We start from the raw sequence: 18,580 nt of genomic DNA, 5'->3' as shown, positions 1-18,580 counted from the left end.
ACAGCCATGTGGATTTTCTTCTTCTCAGCTCTTTTAAGCCATCCCAGAAATATTCCTCCAACCACCCCCAACACTCTGGTTTCCCCTCTCTGTGCTCCCATCCTGTCAGAGACTGACGTTTACCAGTGAAGAGTCCCAAGAACTAAATGAAAACAGGTTCTGGCCAAGGCTCTCCTGAACAGGCCTTTATAGAAAGTTGAGTGTGGAGGGCAAGCAAGGACAGAGAGGAGGAATGGGAAGAAACGACAGGATATTCAATAACTCTGTCCGTCAGTCAGAGGTGACACTTTCTAAATGCTTCTATATGCTCATCTCTCATTTATGGCCAACCAAGTAGAAAGGTTAAGAAACTGAACATGTCGTGTTTAATACTGGCCTAAATGGTGGGAGACTGCTGCTTCTGCAAACAAAGTGAAACAAAAGCCAAGAGGAAAGGATTTTGGACTATCCATGCAGCTGCTGCTGACGTGGATAGGAACATCAGATACTTCCATGTTACAGCGGCTGCTGACCTCAGGAGAGATTTGGAAAGGGAGGGAGTAGCCAGCATCCTAGCCAAGTTCCACTCACTGAATGATCTCTCCAAGTTCATCGAAACTCCGAGGCACAAATACTCCTGCCTCCTTCAAAGCCTGGTTCTTGGCGACTGCTGTTTCAGAAGCCTGGTTGGCACAAGCTCCAGCGTGGCCAAACTGCACCTGGAAGGCAAAGGAGAGCAGCGTGACTGGGCTTGTTAATACCGTGAAACAGAACAAAGGCTCCTGGGAAACGGTAGCACTCATTACAGGCCAATCCCTGCTCAACACTCCTCATAAATCACTTCATTCATTCCCAAGAAGACCTGCTAAACAGGTATAATGGACAACTCCTTTTTTGATGAGGAAACTGAGGCACTGAGACATTCGGGAGCTCATTCAAGGCCACAGAGCTGTATCCCGGGGCTGGGATACAAAGCCTGGCCGCCCATGCCCTTCATTTGGCTCCTCCGGGGCAGTGCTCGGGGGATGGAGGAGAGGGGTTCGTTCTGAGTAACAGGTGAGAGGTGAAGTGACAAACTGGCAACCTGAGGCTGAAGTGAGCTCACAGACATGATTCTGTCCGCCCTACACACACTTTCTGTAAAACAGGTACCAATTAAAAAAAGAAGAAGAAAATAAAAAGACTTCATGTAAAAATATTAACTCCCAGCTTCTCTGAAAGTCAGACTTTGCACCCACACAGCAACAGTGACCTGGAGCCAATGGGCAACTGCTACCTTCCACCTGAGCATGAGCTGAGGTAAAACATAAATCCACTGGAACGTGGGAGTTGACTGACAGCCAGAAGTGAGTGAGAATGAAGAAACACCAATGTTTTTGATGAAGCAATGGGGAAACAAAGTAACCCAGTGAAATCTCTGGTATGGAAACCCTGGCTCAGGAAGGGGGGTGGTGGGTAATCACAGTCGCACCTGACTCGTTTAAGTAACGTCTGCTATATCCAGGCACCTTTCTAAGAGTTTTACTCATTTAATCGTTCAGGTGCTATAACGTTCTTTATACAAAAAAGGAAATGGGAGTAAAGCAACTTGCCCAAGGTCACACAGATAATGTGTGGTAGCATCTGAACCCAGGCAATTGGGCTCTGTGCTCTTAACCACTAAATAGAAGAAAAAGGTGCCGGGAGTGTTGAGAAGGTTAGGAACTGCTGCCCTGGTTAGCAACGCACGCCGCAAACCACAGGTCCCCGTACGTTCGTCGTAGGGCTTAATCTGCAGGGGCGAATGGGGTGGGAGGAAGAGATTTTGTATTCAAACAAACTTCGAAAATGCTGGGCTCAAGGACGTTAAACAAGTTTAACTCAGAGATTTCTTAAAACCTAAAACAAAGATGTTAAAAGGGAGAAAGGTTATAGTGCATGTTCATAATTTATAAAAGCTCTTTTGCTTCCCTGGGTATTTGGTTTTGAGGAGGACCACCGCGCAAGACCAGTGTTTTGTGGAGTGTATTTCTGAAAAATGCCACCTACCCAGGAACCCCGATGTCTACTCCCATTCCCCAGTTTTTACTTTGTTTTTTCCCAAGGAGCTGTCTCAGTGTGCCAGTGGGTAGAGGTTTATCTAATCTCTATAGGCTGGAAAGTTCTGCAAGGTCATGTGAATTCAAACATAAGGTAGGCTGTCGCTGTACTATTTTATATTTGTTATACTTAAGGTTTTGTAAGCTTTAAAAATTCATTAAAAACCACAACCAAAACACCCCTCGAGGACCTGCCCGCCAACCCGTGGGGTGATGATGACGGCCCAGCCGGGAACAGAAGACGAAAGGCCTTGCGCCTTGCGGGTGTCCTCAGCAGAGAGGGCGGGGAGGTGGAGGGCGGTAATGCAAGGGGTTAGGAGAAACAATGCAGGAGGAGGAGGAGGAGGAGGAGGAGGAGGGAGGAATTATTTTTGGCTGCTGGGGTGGTGGAGAAAGTGGTCAAGAAGAAAGTCAGAAACAGCTTCCTGAAATAAATGAAGAACTGAAAGCAAGAGCGGCTAAGGCCTGTATGTACTAGACCTTTACAAGTACTTATTTAATAGACCATTCCTGCCTTGCAACTCAGCAAACTTTGGCACAGAAAGGCCACATGGCTTGCCCATGCCACACAGACCCATCAAGACCTGATTCTAAAGCCTGTGACAACAGAGCTCACCCCCACAGATAAGCAGGATCCCGATGTCCGCCCACTCCCATTTTATCTAACTGAAAAAAATACACACACACAGGGTTGATACTTACACAAAATGGGTATTATAAAGATTTACTGCACTATACCCTTTATTAGATTTAACAAACCTTAATTTTTCTGTATCAACATATTGAATGAAACCTACCCCATTCTTTTCTGGCCTGCCCAGCTCTCTCTTACGTGCCTACACCCAGTACCCAGTATCCTCCTGCCCAGCGTGTAACGGTTGCTGCAGTTACAACACTGCAGCGAATCTTTATACACGTACTTTGAAGTATCTTTTGCATGCATAACTGTAGGGAAATTTGTAGAAATGGAACTGCTGGTTCAAAGGACAAGAGCATTTTACAACTGGACAGATACTGCCACTCGGAGGCGGGCAGCAGTCTGGAGAGGAAAGGCAAGCATTCTAGAGAAAAATGGTGTGACGCAGGCTGACCGGGAGAAACCACCGAGGGTTTAAGCACCGGGGCGACTGCTGCCGCAAAAGGCCTTGAGGGCCAGGTTTTATCGTCTCTCACACACAACACGAGGGCAAGGCCTCACACTCAGAGTCTGCTCTGTTAAGGCCTTACCATATGCCACCAGGCACGTTCCCCTACATCACATCACGTCACGTGCCGAACTGACCTTCCCATCTGGGATCGCTCCCCACGCAGACCTTCTCGCCATGGCCCTTCCCAGCCCGGCACCAGGAGCGTGTCCTCTCCCCTCCGGCCTCCCTCCTGCTCAGCCAGCCTCTCCCTCCTCAGCTCCTCCAGAGAGCAGCTTGTTCCCACTCCACATAGGGACTCAGAGACCGGTTCTCACCTTAATCTGCTGCTGAGTCAGTCTCTTCCCATTGCATTTAAGCTCCTAGCTAGACCTCATAGTAACCAAGCAAGCAATAAACGTGTATGGATGGAGCTGGCTTATGAGATAACCATCCGGACGGTTCGACTGCCCAGCCAGGAGTGACTGAGCCGGCCGTACCTCAGAGGAGAACATGGTGGCACAGGTCCCGATGCACCAGCAGACCACGGGCTTGGTGATGCGGCCCTCCTTGATGCCCCGGCAGATCTTATACTCCTCCGTGCCCCCTATCTGCCAAGGAACAGGAAACAAGAACAAGCCCGTGAGCCACAGGCACTGGCTCTGCGTTGCTCCAAGAGCAGCGCTGCAGCAGGAAAACCTGTCCCAGACCCGGCACGAGCCAGAGTCTCAACCTGGCTAGAAAACGCGGGGGGGGGACACAGGCCTGGTCCAAACAGCCTGGGAGACTGAGAGTAAATGCAAGGAAGAAGGGTAAGGGGACAGGAGGCGCCCTAGAAGAGTCCCTGGGCCTCTCCTTCCGAACCTAAGGGCAAGGTGATTTAGGACAGGAGCCATCAGGGGCACAACCGCGGGGCGGATACGGTTAAAGGACTCTCCCAGACTTAAAAAAAAAAAAACCATCACACTTTTTACTTTTTACTCCAACCATCCACTACCCAGAAGGTAGAGACCATGGCCAGTTTTTATTGGCACCAATATGTCTTGTGCCACTACGAGGCAAAAACTCCTTTTTTAAGGAAAAAGTAGCGTTCAAGGTGACAACCCCTAGGTCCCAAAGTCTAAGGGGGTGTGATCAGCAGGGACGGTCGCCTTAGGTTATATGTAACCAAAATGCACACATTTTTAGAAAACTGGTATCAGACATAACTTCAGCAACCAGGGAAATGAAAAAGTTTTTTTCTGTAACTCACCTCTCCAAGAACCACAATCATTTTGACTCCTGGAGTGTCCTGGTAACGTAACACGTGATCCATAAACGTTGAGCCAGGGTACCTGGTGAGAGCAGGGGGTGCACATGGGGTCAGGAGACGGCTCGGGAAAGTGCGCTCAGCTGCGCGGGCGTGGGAGGCACGCTTGCGCTAAGAATGCTGGGGGGCTTCTTGGGGGGTAGATGCCCAGGGATGCCTTAGGAGTAGTGGGGAGAGGGCTGGGGGAGGGAATAAATGGAGCACAGGGAAGAGAAGGGAAGGAAGAGGAGTTAATAAGCCCGGAGAGGTTTGCTTGGTGGGAAGAGATACCTGGAGAGAACATGTGTGGTGGTTTTAAAATATGTCCACAAATTCTTTTCAGAAGGTGGAGCCTCATGCGTCTCCTCTTGAATATGCGTTGGATTTAATGATTAGCTTTTAATGAATAAAACGTGGCTAGTGCCATTCTATGATACTGACTTCCAAGGCTCGGTTACAGAAAGAACAGCCTTTTCTGGCACTCTCTCTTGAACTGCTCCCTCTGGGGGAAGCCCCAAGCCAAGTCACCAGGACACTAAGCAGCCTGCGGAAAGGTCATGGAGAAGAGCCACCTGGCCAGCCAGTGGATAAGCCCCTTCTGGCCTCGGGCCTGCCTTCAGTTGACTGCGACCTTGAGGATCAAGGGTTGGCTGCCCCCCTACGGAACGGGGCGGGTGTCCTTCCTCAGCCAGGTGTTCCACCTGAGACGAGCAGGAGAGCTGGGGAGACTGACGAGGTGACTCAGTCTCCCAACAGCTTTCTGTCCTGAGCCAAAAGTAACAGCGGGGACAGTAGTAGTGACAGCCGGCAATGGGCCAACGTTTAGGAGGGCACTGAGGACTGCTGATCATTGTTCCCAACGACAAAAATGGCGCTGCGTAAAATAAGAAATACACACAGCGCTCTCTGTCCTTCGTTCCTGACACAGACCTCGTAGAACCCTTGGGATCTCTCCTGAGTGCTGGACATGCTGGGAGCCTCTTTTGTGCTAGGGTTTGATCTTTGACCCTGGTTCCTGACACTGGGCTCCTAAGACACTTTAACTTCCCAAGTAATGAGAGAAGCTCCTAAATCCCTTGGAATTTCCCAGGTGATGGAAGTATCTTCTATTCTAATGAGGCAACTCTTGGAGGGCTCCTGTGTAGCCCCTGGATGGGGGCTGGTCACCAGAAAGACGAGGCCATGACCAGAGGTGTGGCACTTTCAGCCCCACCCCCATCCTCCAGAGAGGGAAGCGGGGCTGAAGGCTGAATTAGTAGTAAGAGATCAGAGCTCCATGTTGAAGCCTCCATAAAAATCCTGGAATACAGGGGTGGGAACTTCTGGGTCAGTGGCCAGAAATGTGAATGTGATAGTAGCAGAGCACAGGAATAGTGTTTTTTCCTTTCTGTATTATTAGCTACAAAACTGAACACTTACTGAGTACGTATTAAGTGCCAGCCCATGTTAGCCACTTTAGAATATGTAACCTCATTTAATCCTCCCACCAACTCCATTAAGTGGGCACTATTATTATGCCCATTGAGGATGGAAGTCTTGGGGTGCAGGGTAAGTAACCTGTCCAGGGAAACTGGGATTTGAACCCCTTTGGTCTTAGTTCAAAATTGGTCTTGCTACTCACAGCACTCTGCTGCCTCCCTATGGCCACCTCAGACAATAAACAGAACTACCCCGCAGGCCCAAATGCCTTTTAAAACCCCTTTTCCTATATTTTCTGATCTTTATGCCCATGTTGGTCCTGAGACAAGAGTGGATATGCCCCATTTTATGGACTTTAGATAACATTCCTACCTGAAACTAAGATAATATTGAATGTCAACTTGCAACTGGAAAAACAAACAAGACCAAAAAAAAAAAAAAAAACCAAGAAAGAAAAAGAAACATTGTTATATGCCAGCAGGAAGCAGGAGCAGCAAGCAGTATGGGAGGTCCCCTTGGCCCTCAGCTGATCACCTGTCTCCACCAATGGCCACGCCCTCATAGACGCCATCCGTGGTCCTAGAGATGATATTGTTGAGCTCATTGGACATGCCCCCAGAACGCGACACATAGGCCACACTGCCAGGACGGTACAGCTTGGAGGCCAGGATGTTGTCCAACATTCCACCTGTATTCCCGATCTTAAAGCACCCGGGCTTGATGCCTCCCACCTGCAGGGGGAGAAACAGTGGTCAAGGAGGGAGGGAGAGCTCCGGACTGACCACAGGGCTCAGAGCACTCGCCAAGCCCTGGATCACCAGCCCATCCCACTCTGGCCAGGCTGGGGAAGAAATGGCCAAGAGACCTAACACCCGCACACTGGGTTTCCTGCTCAAGAAGAATCTCTTCTCTCCCTCAAGAGACATGACACAGAAAAAAGAAAGCCTTAACCGATAGGTGTACTTGGAGTATGTCACCTTCTTTGCTCTACAAGAGTGACAACGCCCAGTCCAGGTGTCTAACACAGGTGTGTGCCTGTCCTAAACCACCCACTGCCTCTGAGGTGCGAGGTCCTTTTGTCTTGACTTTACATCAATTCCAACGAAACAACTACGTAAAAACAGTAAGATAGTCACAGAGCAATTTCTCCTTATATGAAGACCTTAAGGTCAAAAATAAAGCCTCCAGGTAGAGGTTTTGTTTTTTCCTTTGGTTTACAGTTAAAGGAATAATCAAAGACTATGCGATGGTTGTATGAGAGTAGACAAACACTTAAGAAACAAGATAGCCCCTTGAAACTATAAAGGTGATATGGACTGGAGAGGAAGCTCTTTAAAAAAAACTAACCGAAAATGGACGGACTGACTTGCAAGAGGTACTCCCTAAATCCTTTCAACTTCGGAGACAGACAGAAGAATCAACAAGTGAGGTTCCTGAGGGCCCAGAACTTCGTAAAAGGGACTTGAACTTAAAAGGCTTGCTTTCTGGAGGGGTCACTCACAGTGGCAGGTCCAATGATGGTCACGCCCTTCTGGTCGGCCTTCTTGATCAGCTTCCTTGTGAGGGCCTCAGGGATACCTTCAGCTATGATGGCAATGGTCCGGATCTAAAGGGTAAGAGCGGTGCTTCCCCGTTAACTTTTCACCTCGGATGGGACAAAGACACAGCAACCATTCAAGGACCCTCCTCCCACGTCCAGGCTCTGTAGACCCAGTGATATTAACAACACGCACCACTTCTTCCCACAGGTCTCTGTTCCTCTCTTGATCGCACCAACCCTCCAAAAAATTTTCCGAAAACCTGCTACAGTCAAAGCTGCGATATATTCTCCCATCCAAAAATCCCCAAGACTCAGACACCTGTTCCCTGCTTGCTCATAAAGTAGCGATCTATGGCTTCCTCCGCGGTGCCCTGAGTCTCTGACTCTGACCCCACAGGACAGAGCCGGTACATGATAGACACGAGCTGCTTCCAGTCACGCCAGAAAGTGGGTTGGGGAGAAAGCCAGAGGGAGAAGTGGGTGGGAAGGATTGAGGGCCATCGCTGACTGCTCCAGGGGCTGGAAGCCTTTTCTATAGGGTCAAATAGAACTCTAGGCTTTGTTGATCATGTGGGCTCTGTGGTGATTAAATTTTGCCTTTGTAGCAGACAACAGCCATGGACAATACATAAATGGATGAGCGTAGCTATGTTCCAACAAAACTTCATTTACAAACACAAGCGGAGGACTAGCTTGGCCCTTGAGCTGCAGTTTGCCAACCTCTGATCCAGACTGAAAAACCCAGCTCATTTTTAGCACGTGTGCTTTTGTTTTTGCTTCATCTAGATATCCAAACAAATTTATCTTCTGCCTAATGCTGAACCAAGCCAGTCCGGGACCTGACAATAATTCCAAACAGATGAATCAGTATCTTATTCTATCGGGGGGTCTTAACAAATCAGTAACAAAGAAGACAAACACCTCAGTAGGAAAAAAAATATATATATATAGGGGAGGCCAAGTCATAGACTGAAAATGGACAATAAATGTTTTTAAAAGCTCATCTTATTAATTAAAGGCATGAAAATTAAATAGAACGCCTATCAATTTATCAGGTATAGATGTTTGTAAAATCCAAACATGCAGTGCTGGCGAGGGCACCGAGAAGCAGGCATGCCCAACCTCCTGGCGGGAGTTCGCCCCAGGACAGCTTTTCCGGAGGGCGCCTGCGAAGGGTGGACCAAAAGCTTTACAATCTGCTCATTCTGACGCAGCTGTTTGATTTCTAGACCTTTGTTCTGGGGAATTAAGGATATATGCAAATTACTCCACGATGCTCAACACCAGACTTGACAAAGCAAAAATGCAGCTACCAATAAATATTTATTGCTGTGGAAAGAGTAACTGAAGAGAATGGATTATAAAAATAGTTCTGCAAAATATTATCCCATTTGGTCTAATCCAGGAAATGGTATGGATAAGAAAGTGCTCAAAAGTAGCAGCTGTGTTCTTGGGAAACAGGGCTTGCGGTATTTTTTTCTGCCTTTTATTTATCAGTAACTACATTTTTTCCCTATAATTTGTAGTGATTTTATAAGAAAGGAAGTACTTTTGATTCTGTTTTCAAAGCCAGGCTTAGACAGCACAGAGAGATGAGGGCAGCTGACCCTGAACTGACCCTTTGTTGGCCCAGGTGAGCAGCCAGCCTGCCCTAGGTTACTGCCCCTCCTTCTGAAGATCAAGTGTCTCCAGCCATTTCACTCAGATCAGCGATCAGTCCCAAGTCCTAGCCGTTTGTCCCAGGCGGCAGTGACCAGAGACACCCCTCAGGAGCTCTCCCCACTACCCTCTCCCGCCCCTGGGCCCAGCGACCTACCTGTGCATAATTCATGGTCTCGATGGTACTGTCATAGGCAGAGCGAAGGGAGGCGAAGTTGATCAGCACGTCTACCTCTGGGTGTTTCTTCATGGCATCAGCCATGTTCTTGAAGACGGGGATCAGGATCTCCTTGTGGCCCCAATAAAACTTCTGCTTGTGGTCCCCACTGTGAGAAAGGCGAAGGAGGGGTCAGGACAACCTGTCCGGGTTGGGGATGGAGGATGTCAAGGGGAGGAGCTTCATCTAGAAGGTGGAAAGGCAAGGTTCTGTTCTCAAAGGGTTTCATCTACTGGAAAAGGCCCTCAGGAATAGGGCTCACCCCAGGCTGAGGGGGACAGTTGCTTCCCCAGCAAAAAGGATCATTTAGCTGCTCCCCCAGCTCAGTCTTAGGGAGGGAAGGCACGGGACTAGAGGACACAGCTCCCTCCCTAGGTTGCGCTGTGACGCGACTTACGTGAACGGGTAGACCATGGCAGCCACCGAGGGCTCGTCCCGGGAGCAGACGTAGTCAAAGTCGAGCATGCCTTGCACAGCCCTGGTCTGCATGCCCCACACAATGGCCTTGGTATGGCGGCTGAAGAGGGTGACACTCTTTCCTGGTGGGCAAAGACACAGCAAGTGCACCCAGAACACACACCTCCGTGAGACTTGCAGGGGCAGGGGCTACCTGCCGGACCCCCTCCATGTCCCAAGTCCAGGGAGGGCGGTGGATCAGAATCACAAAGGGACATTAAGAGGATGGAATTCTGAGAACCTGGGGAAGAAGTGCTTCAATTTCTTCTGGAAAGAGGTGGCAGAAAGTAAAAAAGAGCTCAGAAGATCCGTCTGGCTAGTAAAGAGCTCAGCAACGAACAGAGAAAGGACTCCCTATGCCAAGAGCAGGTCCAAAAGGGTCTTTTCAATTTCACAGGAAAGGCAAATTTGTAATCAGCCTCCTGGTTACATGCCAACGGGCAGTTGATAAAATATTTTTAAAGTCACTGGAAAAAAATAAGGTCTCCTAATTTTGAGGATTGCAGAATGTTGTAATGAGAAGAAATCCCCCGCCCCCCGCCGACAAAACGGAATTATCTTCTGGAGGGTGGGTCCCCTGTAATACACGCTTCCCCCCACGTGGTGTTCCAGGAACCCATCTCTATCAGTGTACCAGCTGGCGTTGTTGTGAGAGGCTGCGTTCAGCCTCAGTGAATTACTTTTTGAAGACTCAACACATTTACCCATTTCATGGTGGGTGATTCACAAACGTTCTTGCGCACACAGCTCTGAGTATTTGGCAGTTTTTGACCAAAAACAGCATGACCCCTGTGCCTTACCCACCCTATTCACCTGATCCCGCCCAAATGAATTTTTTTTTCTTCCCTCGATGATAAATGTCATCAAAGGTAAACGTTTTGTGGTTGTAGAAGAGATGAAATAAAGAAATGGCAGAAACACTCTAAAAGGCATCAAAATCAATGAGTTCAAGAACTGTTTTGAGGAGTGGAAAAATGTCTCAAGAGGTGTTTTGCATCAAATGGAGAGCACTTTGAAGGTGACTGAAGTTTAAACATGTAAGAATACACAATTTTTTATAAATAAGTTCTGGTTTTTTGGGGGGTCTCCCCCAGTTACAACTCTCCAACAATCCTTATCACCTGTTGAAATCTGGACATAAGCCACCTCAGGTCAGGATCTGAATCCTCAGGATTCTAGGTCAGCAGGTCCCGTGAAAAGGTTTGCGCGGCTAATCTTTAACTGAGGTCCCGGCCCAAGCTCTGGCACGGGCCAGGCTGGAGCAGCACGCTGCCTGCTCTTCCCATCCTCCTCCCTCAACCAGGTGGCTCTTTCCTGCTCAGAACAATGCGCTTGGGTGGGCCCTCCAGCCAGCGGGAAAGGGGTAAGGGGCAAAAGAAAGGATCAAAAACATCTGGCAGCAGTGGAGCCCTCAGCCTTCAAGGGAAAGGCTCCTTCACCACCCTGCAGGCAGGTGACCTCACCCTCCCTTCCCTGCAAGTCCCAGGGAGGAAAGTAGATCTCAGGGGAGATTCTCAGCTCCTGGGGGAAAACAGTGCACCAAGCTCAGTGGCATCTGGCATTAATTAACCTACTGTACTGACACAGACTTGGCTAACCGAGTTCAAGGTCTGACTAAATGAATTTAGGAGATCACTTTCCCAAGGCAGACAGGCTTATCCCCACAGGACCGCCTCTTCCATCACAGCAGTAAGCTTCTCGTGACACAGGCTCCTGATGTTGCAAACACCCAGGATTTACTGTCACCGGACCCATCTGGGCTCTGACGAGACATGAGATCATGGAACGAGGGAAGCCACCTAAGCAAGTGCCCTCACTTTCCAATCCTAGGACATCGAAACCCAGACTAGCCAAATGACTGAGATCCCAGGTCATCTAGCGTCTGAGCCAGGATTACAGCTCAGTTGTGCAAGAGCGGAGGAGGAATACAAGCCCAGCCACTCCCCATCCGCGGGGAGCCTACACCAGAGTCAGCCTGCGACCTGCACGTAGACACGCATCAGTCCACCAAAGAGGATACAGAAACCAGAACAAAGCCTGCAGCCTCCACTTGCACCTCCAGGATGAAAGGGGCAGGACCAGAGTGTTCACCTCCTCCAATACAGAGGAGCCAAGGCCAATGGGGGCCGCCCTCAGCCCACTGGCAGAGAGGAGGCCCGCCGAGAGCAGCCCTGCTCGGGGGTGCAGAGCCCCCCACTAGGCTCCTCCTCCAAACCCGCAGAGGGCGGGGGCCCCATTCTGGTAAAAGCTTATCCCCACCCACTTCTCAGCACAGCTGGGGCCTGGCAGTCAGCATAAACCCCTCCGCCGGGGCGGAAGGGCCCTCTAAGAACCGCAGAGGCCCCTGCTCTCTCTGCACCGGGCTCAGCCTCAGGTCACACCTTTTAGGAAGCAACGAATCTTGCCACATAGTCTGGGAGCTGCACTCCTGGCCTTTCTGAGGGGATATAAGCAATGCTGCCTAGTGGTTCCTTCCCCTCCCCTGGGCAAGAAAGGGGTCAAATTTCGTCAGAAGACTCCCCTCCCCCAGGGTGAAATCTCCCACGCTGTGAATGTCAGTAAGTCAGAGCCCTGAAGCTTTGAAAAGATGAATGGGCGTGTTCTGCGTGTGAGGATGCACCCAAAATGTCTGCCCTGAACAATGGCCTGACACCAAAGCCCAGACCCCTTCTGCTGTGCCCCTTTCCAGGTTTCTGTCTCTCTCCTTCTCTATCCCGCCTCCCACCCAAACCCCAGAGCCATCGGAGCTCGTCCCTGGTGTCAGGAGCTCTGGGACAAAGCCAGCAGTGGCGAGGCCACAGTGGGTGAAATAGCAGACGAAGCCATCAGGAGATGTAGATGACAATCGGGTGGTCCACAGCTCGCTCCCTCACCCACTGTGCCCTGCCACTTCCCCTTCAGTTTCGAGGGCTCCCTCCTTCCCAGGAGGACCCTCCCTCCTCAGCATCGCTCCCCTCTCCAAGGCCGTGGGCCTGGCCCTTCACCCCTTCACCCCCACGTTTGGAGCCAAAGGCAGCCACGTGGCCAGGAGAGCACTGAGTGGGGGCTTGAATTAAGCAGGAGTGGGAAGGGAGGGGGAGCGAAGACAAGGACTTGGGAACAAGGCCACACCAAGGCAGGGACAAAATATACCAGACAACACTGCAACCCACTGGGGAGGGGGAAACGAAGGTATCCATAAGACTGAAACCCACCAACAAGCCACACGCGGATTTGGGAGGGGCAGGGGCGTCCTACCTTGCAGGGATCTTGGACTTGGGACTGAATCTGTCAAAGAAAATGACCAAGGCAACTGAGTGACCTACTGGAGTGACGGCTGGAGGCTTTGGAGGGAGAGGGTGGGAACAGGGAAGGGTCCCGTGGACAAGCCTGGCACGGCTGCTACCCTCACCGTCTCTCGTCTATTCCACGATAGACAGGAGTCGAGCCAGTCAGAGAGAAGAGAGCACCGATCGGTAGAGCAAAAGCGAGAAAGAGCAAAGGCCCAAAGTGGGCAGAGAGGGGCGGGAGGAACACGAAGGCTTGGAGGGCACACTGAACGCCGATCTGCCCCCAGCCTCTGACGGAACAGCTGGCCAGGTCCCAGGCTCTTAACGCCAACCCTTGTCTACAAAGTACACAGTGATTAGGCTGACGTAGGTTGGACTTGTCATTCTGTGCTGTGGGCTTAGAGACTACAAGGCAGTGACTTTCAACTCCGGTGCCTGAGCCAGTGTCACTATTTTACAAAACGCCTTAGGCCCATTCTGTCTGTACCAGGAAGAGGATGCGTAGGCCACACCAGCCGAGCAGTGACTCAAGCCGGTTCCTGAACGCTGGCTGCCAGGGCTGGCCGGCAGAGGTCACATCTCTGACGAATCAGAGGGAGAGGCAGAGGCGGCAAAGAACAAGCGGGCTGGCAGACAGCGCGTGTCCTCATGGCAGGCTCACAGACGGGAGAGTCTCTGTAGGAGCCCCAGGACAAAGGGGTGGGCAGGAACTTCGGCTACACCGGAGCTCACCTGCCCTCCACGCAGGAGGAGGGTCTGGGAGACCTACCCATCTCCTGGATTTCTGTAACCCTGTTTCCTCCGCAACCTCCCTGCCCGGCTCACACGCGCCCCCAGGAGGCCGGGGGTAGAAGAGAAGAAGGCAGGGAGTGAGATGACCCGGGCGCAGCTGGGTCTCAGTACCGGGAGAGCCCACAGGGAAGGATCAGTGTGTCCTCATGTCTGTTCCCATCCCACGCACCATGCCCGCTCTCACAGCGAAGCCCAAACACCTTCCATCACCTTTGCTAGACCAGTGAAGCCCGGGAAGGAAAGGGAGACAGGGAGGGCCTGAAACCCCTGGAAGTTACCTTGAGGCACAGCGGGCTTGGCCTTCTTCGCAGGTGCCACCTCATCAGCCCTGGACTCAGAAAAAGACGCAGTCCTGCTGGGGGCTGGAGTCTGAGGTGAGACAGAGAGAGAGAGTCAAAGTCACAGGGAGCAGCTGGAAACAAAAGCCACTGGTTCTTGAGGCCCCAAAGAAACCAGGTAACAAGAACTAAGTACAGCACTGTTCTTTGCAAGCTGCTTCCAAAAGCACTATTCTAACCACCTGCTGAGACAGGAAGTAGTATTGTCTCCAAGCTCCAGGTGAGCAAACTGAGGCTCTGAGCAGGTACATTAACTGCCAAGGTTCTTCCTTCGGCAGGATTTGAAGTCAGGTTTGATTTCAAAAACCCTGGTCTTTCTGTTATTCCAGCTTGACTGGCACAGAAAAAAATTGGCAGAGATCTTGAAACCAACCGTGTACCACTTCCCCCCGCATCCCCTCCAATGCCTAGGGAGGGCAGAGCGGCACCATGTCCTGGGTGGGGTGGGGGATGAGGGGCAGGCGAAGATGGCACAGCAGACCGGAAGGTACAGGCCCACACCTACCGATGTGCTCCCACTGGCGTTGAGGAGGAAGTTCGCGGTGTGGGCGGCTGTGGGTGGCTGATTGGGGATGGGCCGGTGGCCCAGGGCCATGCCCACAATGGCCGTCATGTGAGTCTCGGTGCCAAACACGTGGATGGGGATCCCAGTGGTCTTCCCTGCGGAGGAGGGAAAGAGTCCATCATTCGAGCCTTCAAATAAGTGCCCGAGTCCACATGACTCTGCAAAGGTCCTTTAGGGTCCTGCCTGATGCCTGGTACTTCCTGTGCAAGACCAATTACCCAAGACAAGTCAGCTGCCGCATCATCATCACCAAACAAATCTGCTGATAAGAAGAGCAAGAAATAGCTTTGCTGATACTCTCAGGTGACCTAGAAGCATCATTAGTCCACACCCCTCCTGCTCACAGCCTGGACCCTGCTTTCCGACCCCCTCGACCGCACCCTTCGGCCTCCCTGGCCTGGCCTGGCCTGGCCTGTTCCTCGGCGCCGGCCCCACTCCCACTCCACTCGGAGCTCTCCCAGCCCAGGTCTCACCCAGCTGTCCTCGTCATTCAGCGCAAGTGCCACCTCCCAGTGACCTTGACAGCTGTTTTCCTCCACACTGCCCTGCTGGCTTCCCCGCGTAGAGCCCTGTCTGACAGCATCTTGCTCCAAGAGCAGTTTACCTGTTTAAGGGTCCAACCATGACTGAGTGACATTCACTGCACTGCACCCCAGGCCGGGCCCGCGGCAGGCACTCAATTTTGGGGGGAATGAGAACTTGGCAGTGCTTCATGTGATAAAGGTCAGTCTGGTGCTTGCCATGGACACCCGATTTGCAAAAATGGGAAAATGAAAAGGTTTTGTCTCTCTGATCAGAGAACACACTCACTGAGCACAGGCGCCTTACGCCTGCTGCCCGACTGGCATCTCACACTAACCCCTGCTCCACAGGTGGCTGCTCTTAGCAGCGGGGACTGCGTTTTGCTCAAGGCCAAAGCTGCTGGTGACAACGTTCGTGTATTGAATGTTCAATCTGATCAGTTTAGGGAGTCCTGATGTTAGTCCTGACTGTGGTCCCTAATTTCTTGAAAGCTCTGAGTCCGATCTCTTGTGAACCTGCAGAAGCCACTCAAAACGCAGGAGGGAGAAAAGAAACCAAAACGTGCCACAGCCTCTCGTCCACCTGCTCGCCTGTCCACCAGAGCCCTGCCCTCGCCCCCCCGCACCCAGGCCAGCACTGTCCTGGACTCTGCTGCCGCCTCTTACGAGTGCTCCCCGCTTTTGCCCTCGCTGCCCTCTGGTCCGCTGTGCGCCCAGCAGCTAAAATAACCCTTCATATCTAAGGCAAATCGGGTCCCTCCTCCAGCCAGGTCTCCCATGGCTGCCGACCCAGGGTCCTGGACGAGCCCCACACATCAGCGCTGGCCACCTCCCACACCCCGCCCCTGCTCCCTCAGCCCCTGCCAGGGCCACCCCCGGGGGCCTGCACACACTGGCCTACTGCCACCTCAGGGGCCTGGAACTTGCCCCTTCCTTTGCGTCACCACTGATGTGCTCCCGCCTCTCCCCCAGGTCTTTGTCCAAAAGTCACCTTTTCAGTCGAACAGTCTCTCATCGCCCCACTTAAAACTGCCCCATCCTCTCCCACACACAGCCTATCCCTTCACCTGCTTCATCTTCCTTTGTGCACTTAGTGCGACCTGGCATTACAGTCAACGTTCTTAACTGCACAAGGGCCTGGCTGTCTGTCACGTGTTGTGTGTGTGGCTGTACCTCCAGTGGTTGGCACGAGACCAGGTGTTCCACAAATACCTGTTAAATGACTAGCCAAATGAAAATGCTTTCCTGCCCACTCCGAAGTTTAGGACAGGTCCATGTCAGAGGACAGAAAGTGGAAGCGGAAGCAGGCTGCACATCCAGAGAGGGGAGCAGAAGAGCCCAGAAGTGTCCCCAGGAAGCGGACCGTGACACTCGGGGTGGGAGGGAGAGAAAAGGCCTCCATCTTACCAACTTCTCCCATCACCCGTAAGCCCTCCTGATAGTTGGGGCCACCTCTTCGGACAAAGACCGTGACCTCATGCTCCTTCAGTGGGCCCTGGTAATCTCGAATCGCTCTCACGATGCCCTGAAAGCACAAAAGGACAAAGAGACATGTGACAAAAAAATAAGGCGGCCATAATCAATGATGTATAACCATGGTAAACGAACGTACAGGGTTTATATATAACAAGGCCTCCTTCTCACGAAACAAGGCAAGCCCCGGCCGCCAAGAATTTTACACATGTGGACTGGACTCTGCACGAGCTACCCAAAGGCCTGTGCGTGTGATCGCTTGTAAAGGCGCTGAGAGGGGACATGGGTGCCTGGGAGTGGCACCCCTCAGTGAGTGCGGCGCGGGGCTTCCCACGTCACTGAGGCGTTTCTGGTCTCTCTCTTGTCCCAGCCAGTCACTCTTGTTATCTCATTGCAATTCGAGGGGGGGAAATCTACGCTGGGGTCCTTCTCAAGAGTCCTCAGAGGCACCGAGGCACAGTCTACTTCAACATCCATGTCCCACAAAAGCTTCCTCAGAAGCTTCAGGGAGCAGCCCTCGCAATGAGGATCAACTTTGGGAATGCGAGAGAACGTACAGGTGTGTTCCGATTTTGTTTCTCCAGACACAGGGCTGGTTGGCGGAGTCAGGCGGCTAATTTCTGTCACCTAAGGCTCTGCACACAGTTCCTGTTCCAGACACACCCAGCCCTCATCACCAATGCTAGCTTTACCATAGGGTCGCTGGGAAGTTACAACAAAGCTTCGAGACTGGGCCCATTTCAGATTTGTCTGCTGAATCAGGTCCAAGTAGGGTCACCCTATTTTAGGCAGGACTGGTGAGACCTGGTCCTCCAGTTCTTGAGGGCTCAGACTTTAAAGGCTGACATTTATTTATTCATTATTCTCAAATTCTATTTGAAAGGACCAGATAAGACACATTCCTATGAAGAGCTTCAGTGAGCATCTGACAGTGGCGAATAATAAATGGCCTCCTGAGGTGGCTGCCTCGAAGGGAACGCCTTTGAAATATGTCAGCTCTGCCATCCTCGTTCACTGGCAGTCACATGTAAAACCGTGTGCCCACGGCTCAGTGCACGGGGCCCCAGGTCCTGAGAACGGTTTCCGCATTCTTTTGGGGAACCTTTTGGGGAAGGGGCTGACGACTGAGAGAAGACAGACTATGAGCTGCAGAGAACCCAGAGTCCCACATGGAGGGTTTAAAATGAGGGTCCACTGAGACCAAAAACTGGTCCTGAAGCAGGGGGGTGGCAGAACTTCGCCCTCTCCCCACACTTCAGATCCAGATCTGCCCCAGGGTTCTCAGCTTCCTTCGCGAGGGAGCTCTGTCTGGACTGGGTAATATATGGGAACGTGCACCTGTCTTAAACCTCGTTTGTGAGAAGCTCCCTTCCCTGATTCCCCCACGTTCCCCAGAGGCCGCACGGTCACTGCAGCTGGTTACCTTGAACGTGGCGGCCACGTTGGTGAAGTTCGCGATGCTGCCTCCGATGATGAGGATCTTGCCTGGGTTTGGATTAAGAGAGAAGCCAAAACAGGGTTAGAAAGGTAGACTTGAGCACCTAAAGCCGACTGAGGGTTCTCTGCTGGGACTGAGGGTCCCCCAGCTGTCAGGAGGTATCAGTGCGGAGGTGAGGGAAGCAGGCCGATCTCTCTGGGTGACTCAGCCTTATCAGCTCCACTCTCCATCCCCCACACTACCAAGCAGGTAGTTAATCGACGCACAGAATCCCTACAGTTACTAGATGGCCTCCCAGAAATCCAGCTTGGATTCTGATATATCTGGTGGGACCCTTGCTCTGTCTGGCTTCAGGCTAGGGTGACTGGTATGCATAGTCCCCAACACTGCAATGGCAGTCGGGTAATAAATGTCGAACTAGGCC

The 18,580-nt window shown here is 51.7% G+C and overlaps 1 protein-coding gene across 2 annotated transcripts in view; it reads right to left on the bottom strand.

Moving 5' to 3' along the window:
- The window catches only part of ACLY (ATP citrate lyase), a 39,265-nt gene that overhangs the window by 8,298 nt on the left and 12,387 nt on the right, over window positions 1-18,580 (bottom strand). The window contains exons 10-21 of one of the 2 annotated variants that reach the window (XM_054593869.1): window positions 18,142-18,203; window positions 16,653-16,770; window positions 14,665-14,819; window positions 14,100-14,190; window positions 12,998-13,027; window positions 9,702-9,843; window positions 9,245-9,413; window positions 7,390-7,494; window positions 6,423-6,619; window positions 4,434-4,515; window positions 3,682-3,792; window positions 571-698 (exon numbers count right to left, since the gene is read on the bottom strand). In XM_054593869.1, the coding sequence (XP_054449844.1) occupies window positions 571-698; window positions 3,682-3,792; window positions 4,434-4,515; window positions 6,423-6,619; window positions 7,390-7,494; window positions 9,245-9,413; window positions 9,702-9,843; window positions 12,998-13,027; window positions 14,100-14,190; window positions 14,665-14,819; window positions 16,653-16,770; window positions 18,142-18,203 (1,390 nt within the window). The remainder of the gene's footprint in view (window positions 1-570; window positions 699-3,681; window positions 3,793-4,433; window positions 4,516-6,422; window positions 6,620-7,389; window positions 7,495-9,244; window positions 9,414-9,701; window positions 9,844-12,997; window positions 13,028-14,099; window positions 14,191-14,664; window positions 14,820-16,652; window positions 16,771-18,141; window positions 18,204-18,580) is intronic. The other variant, XM_054593870.1, reaches the window with a different exon arrangement.

Source organism: Pteronotus mesoamericanus, unplaced genomic scaffold (assembly GCF_021234165.1).
Source record: "Pteronotus mesoamericanus isolate MK-2021 breed Mesoamerican mustached bat unplaced genomic scaffold, CSHL_Meso_final scaffold_476, whole genome shotgun sequence".
Classification (NCBI taxonomy): Eukaryota; Metazoa; Chordata; class Mammalia; order Chiroptera; family Mormoopidae; genus Pteronotus; species Pteronotus mesoamericanus.
Note: the sequence above shows the minus strand (reverse complement) of the source record. Positions and strands in the feature narration are given on the sequence as shown.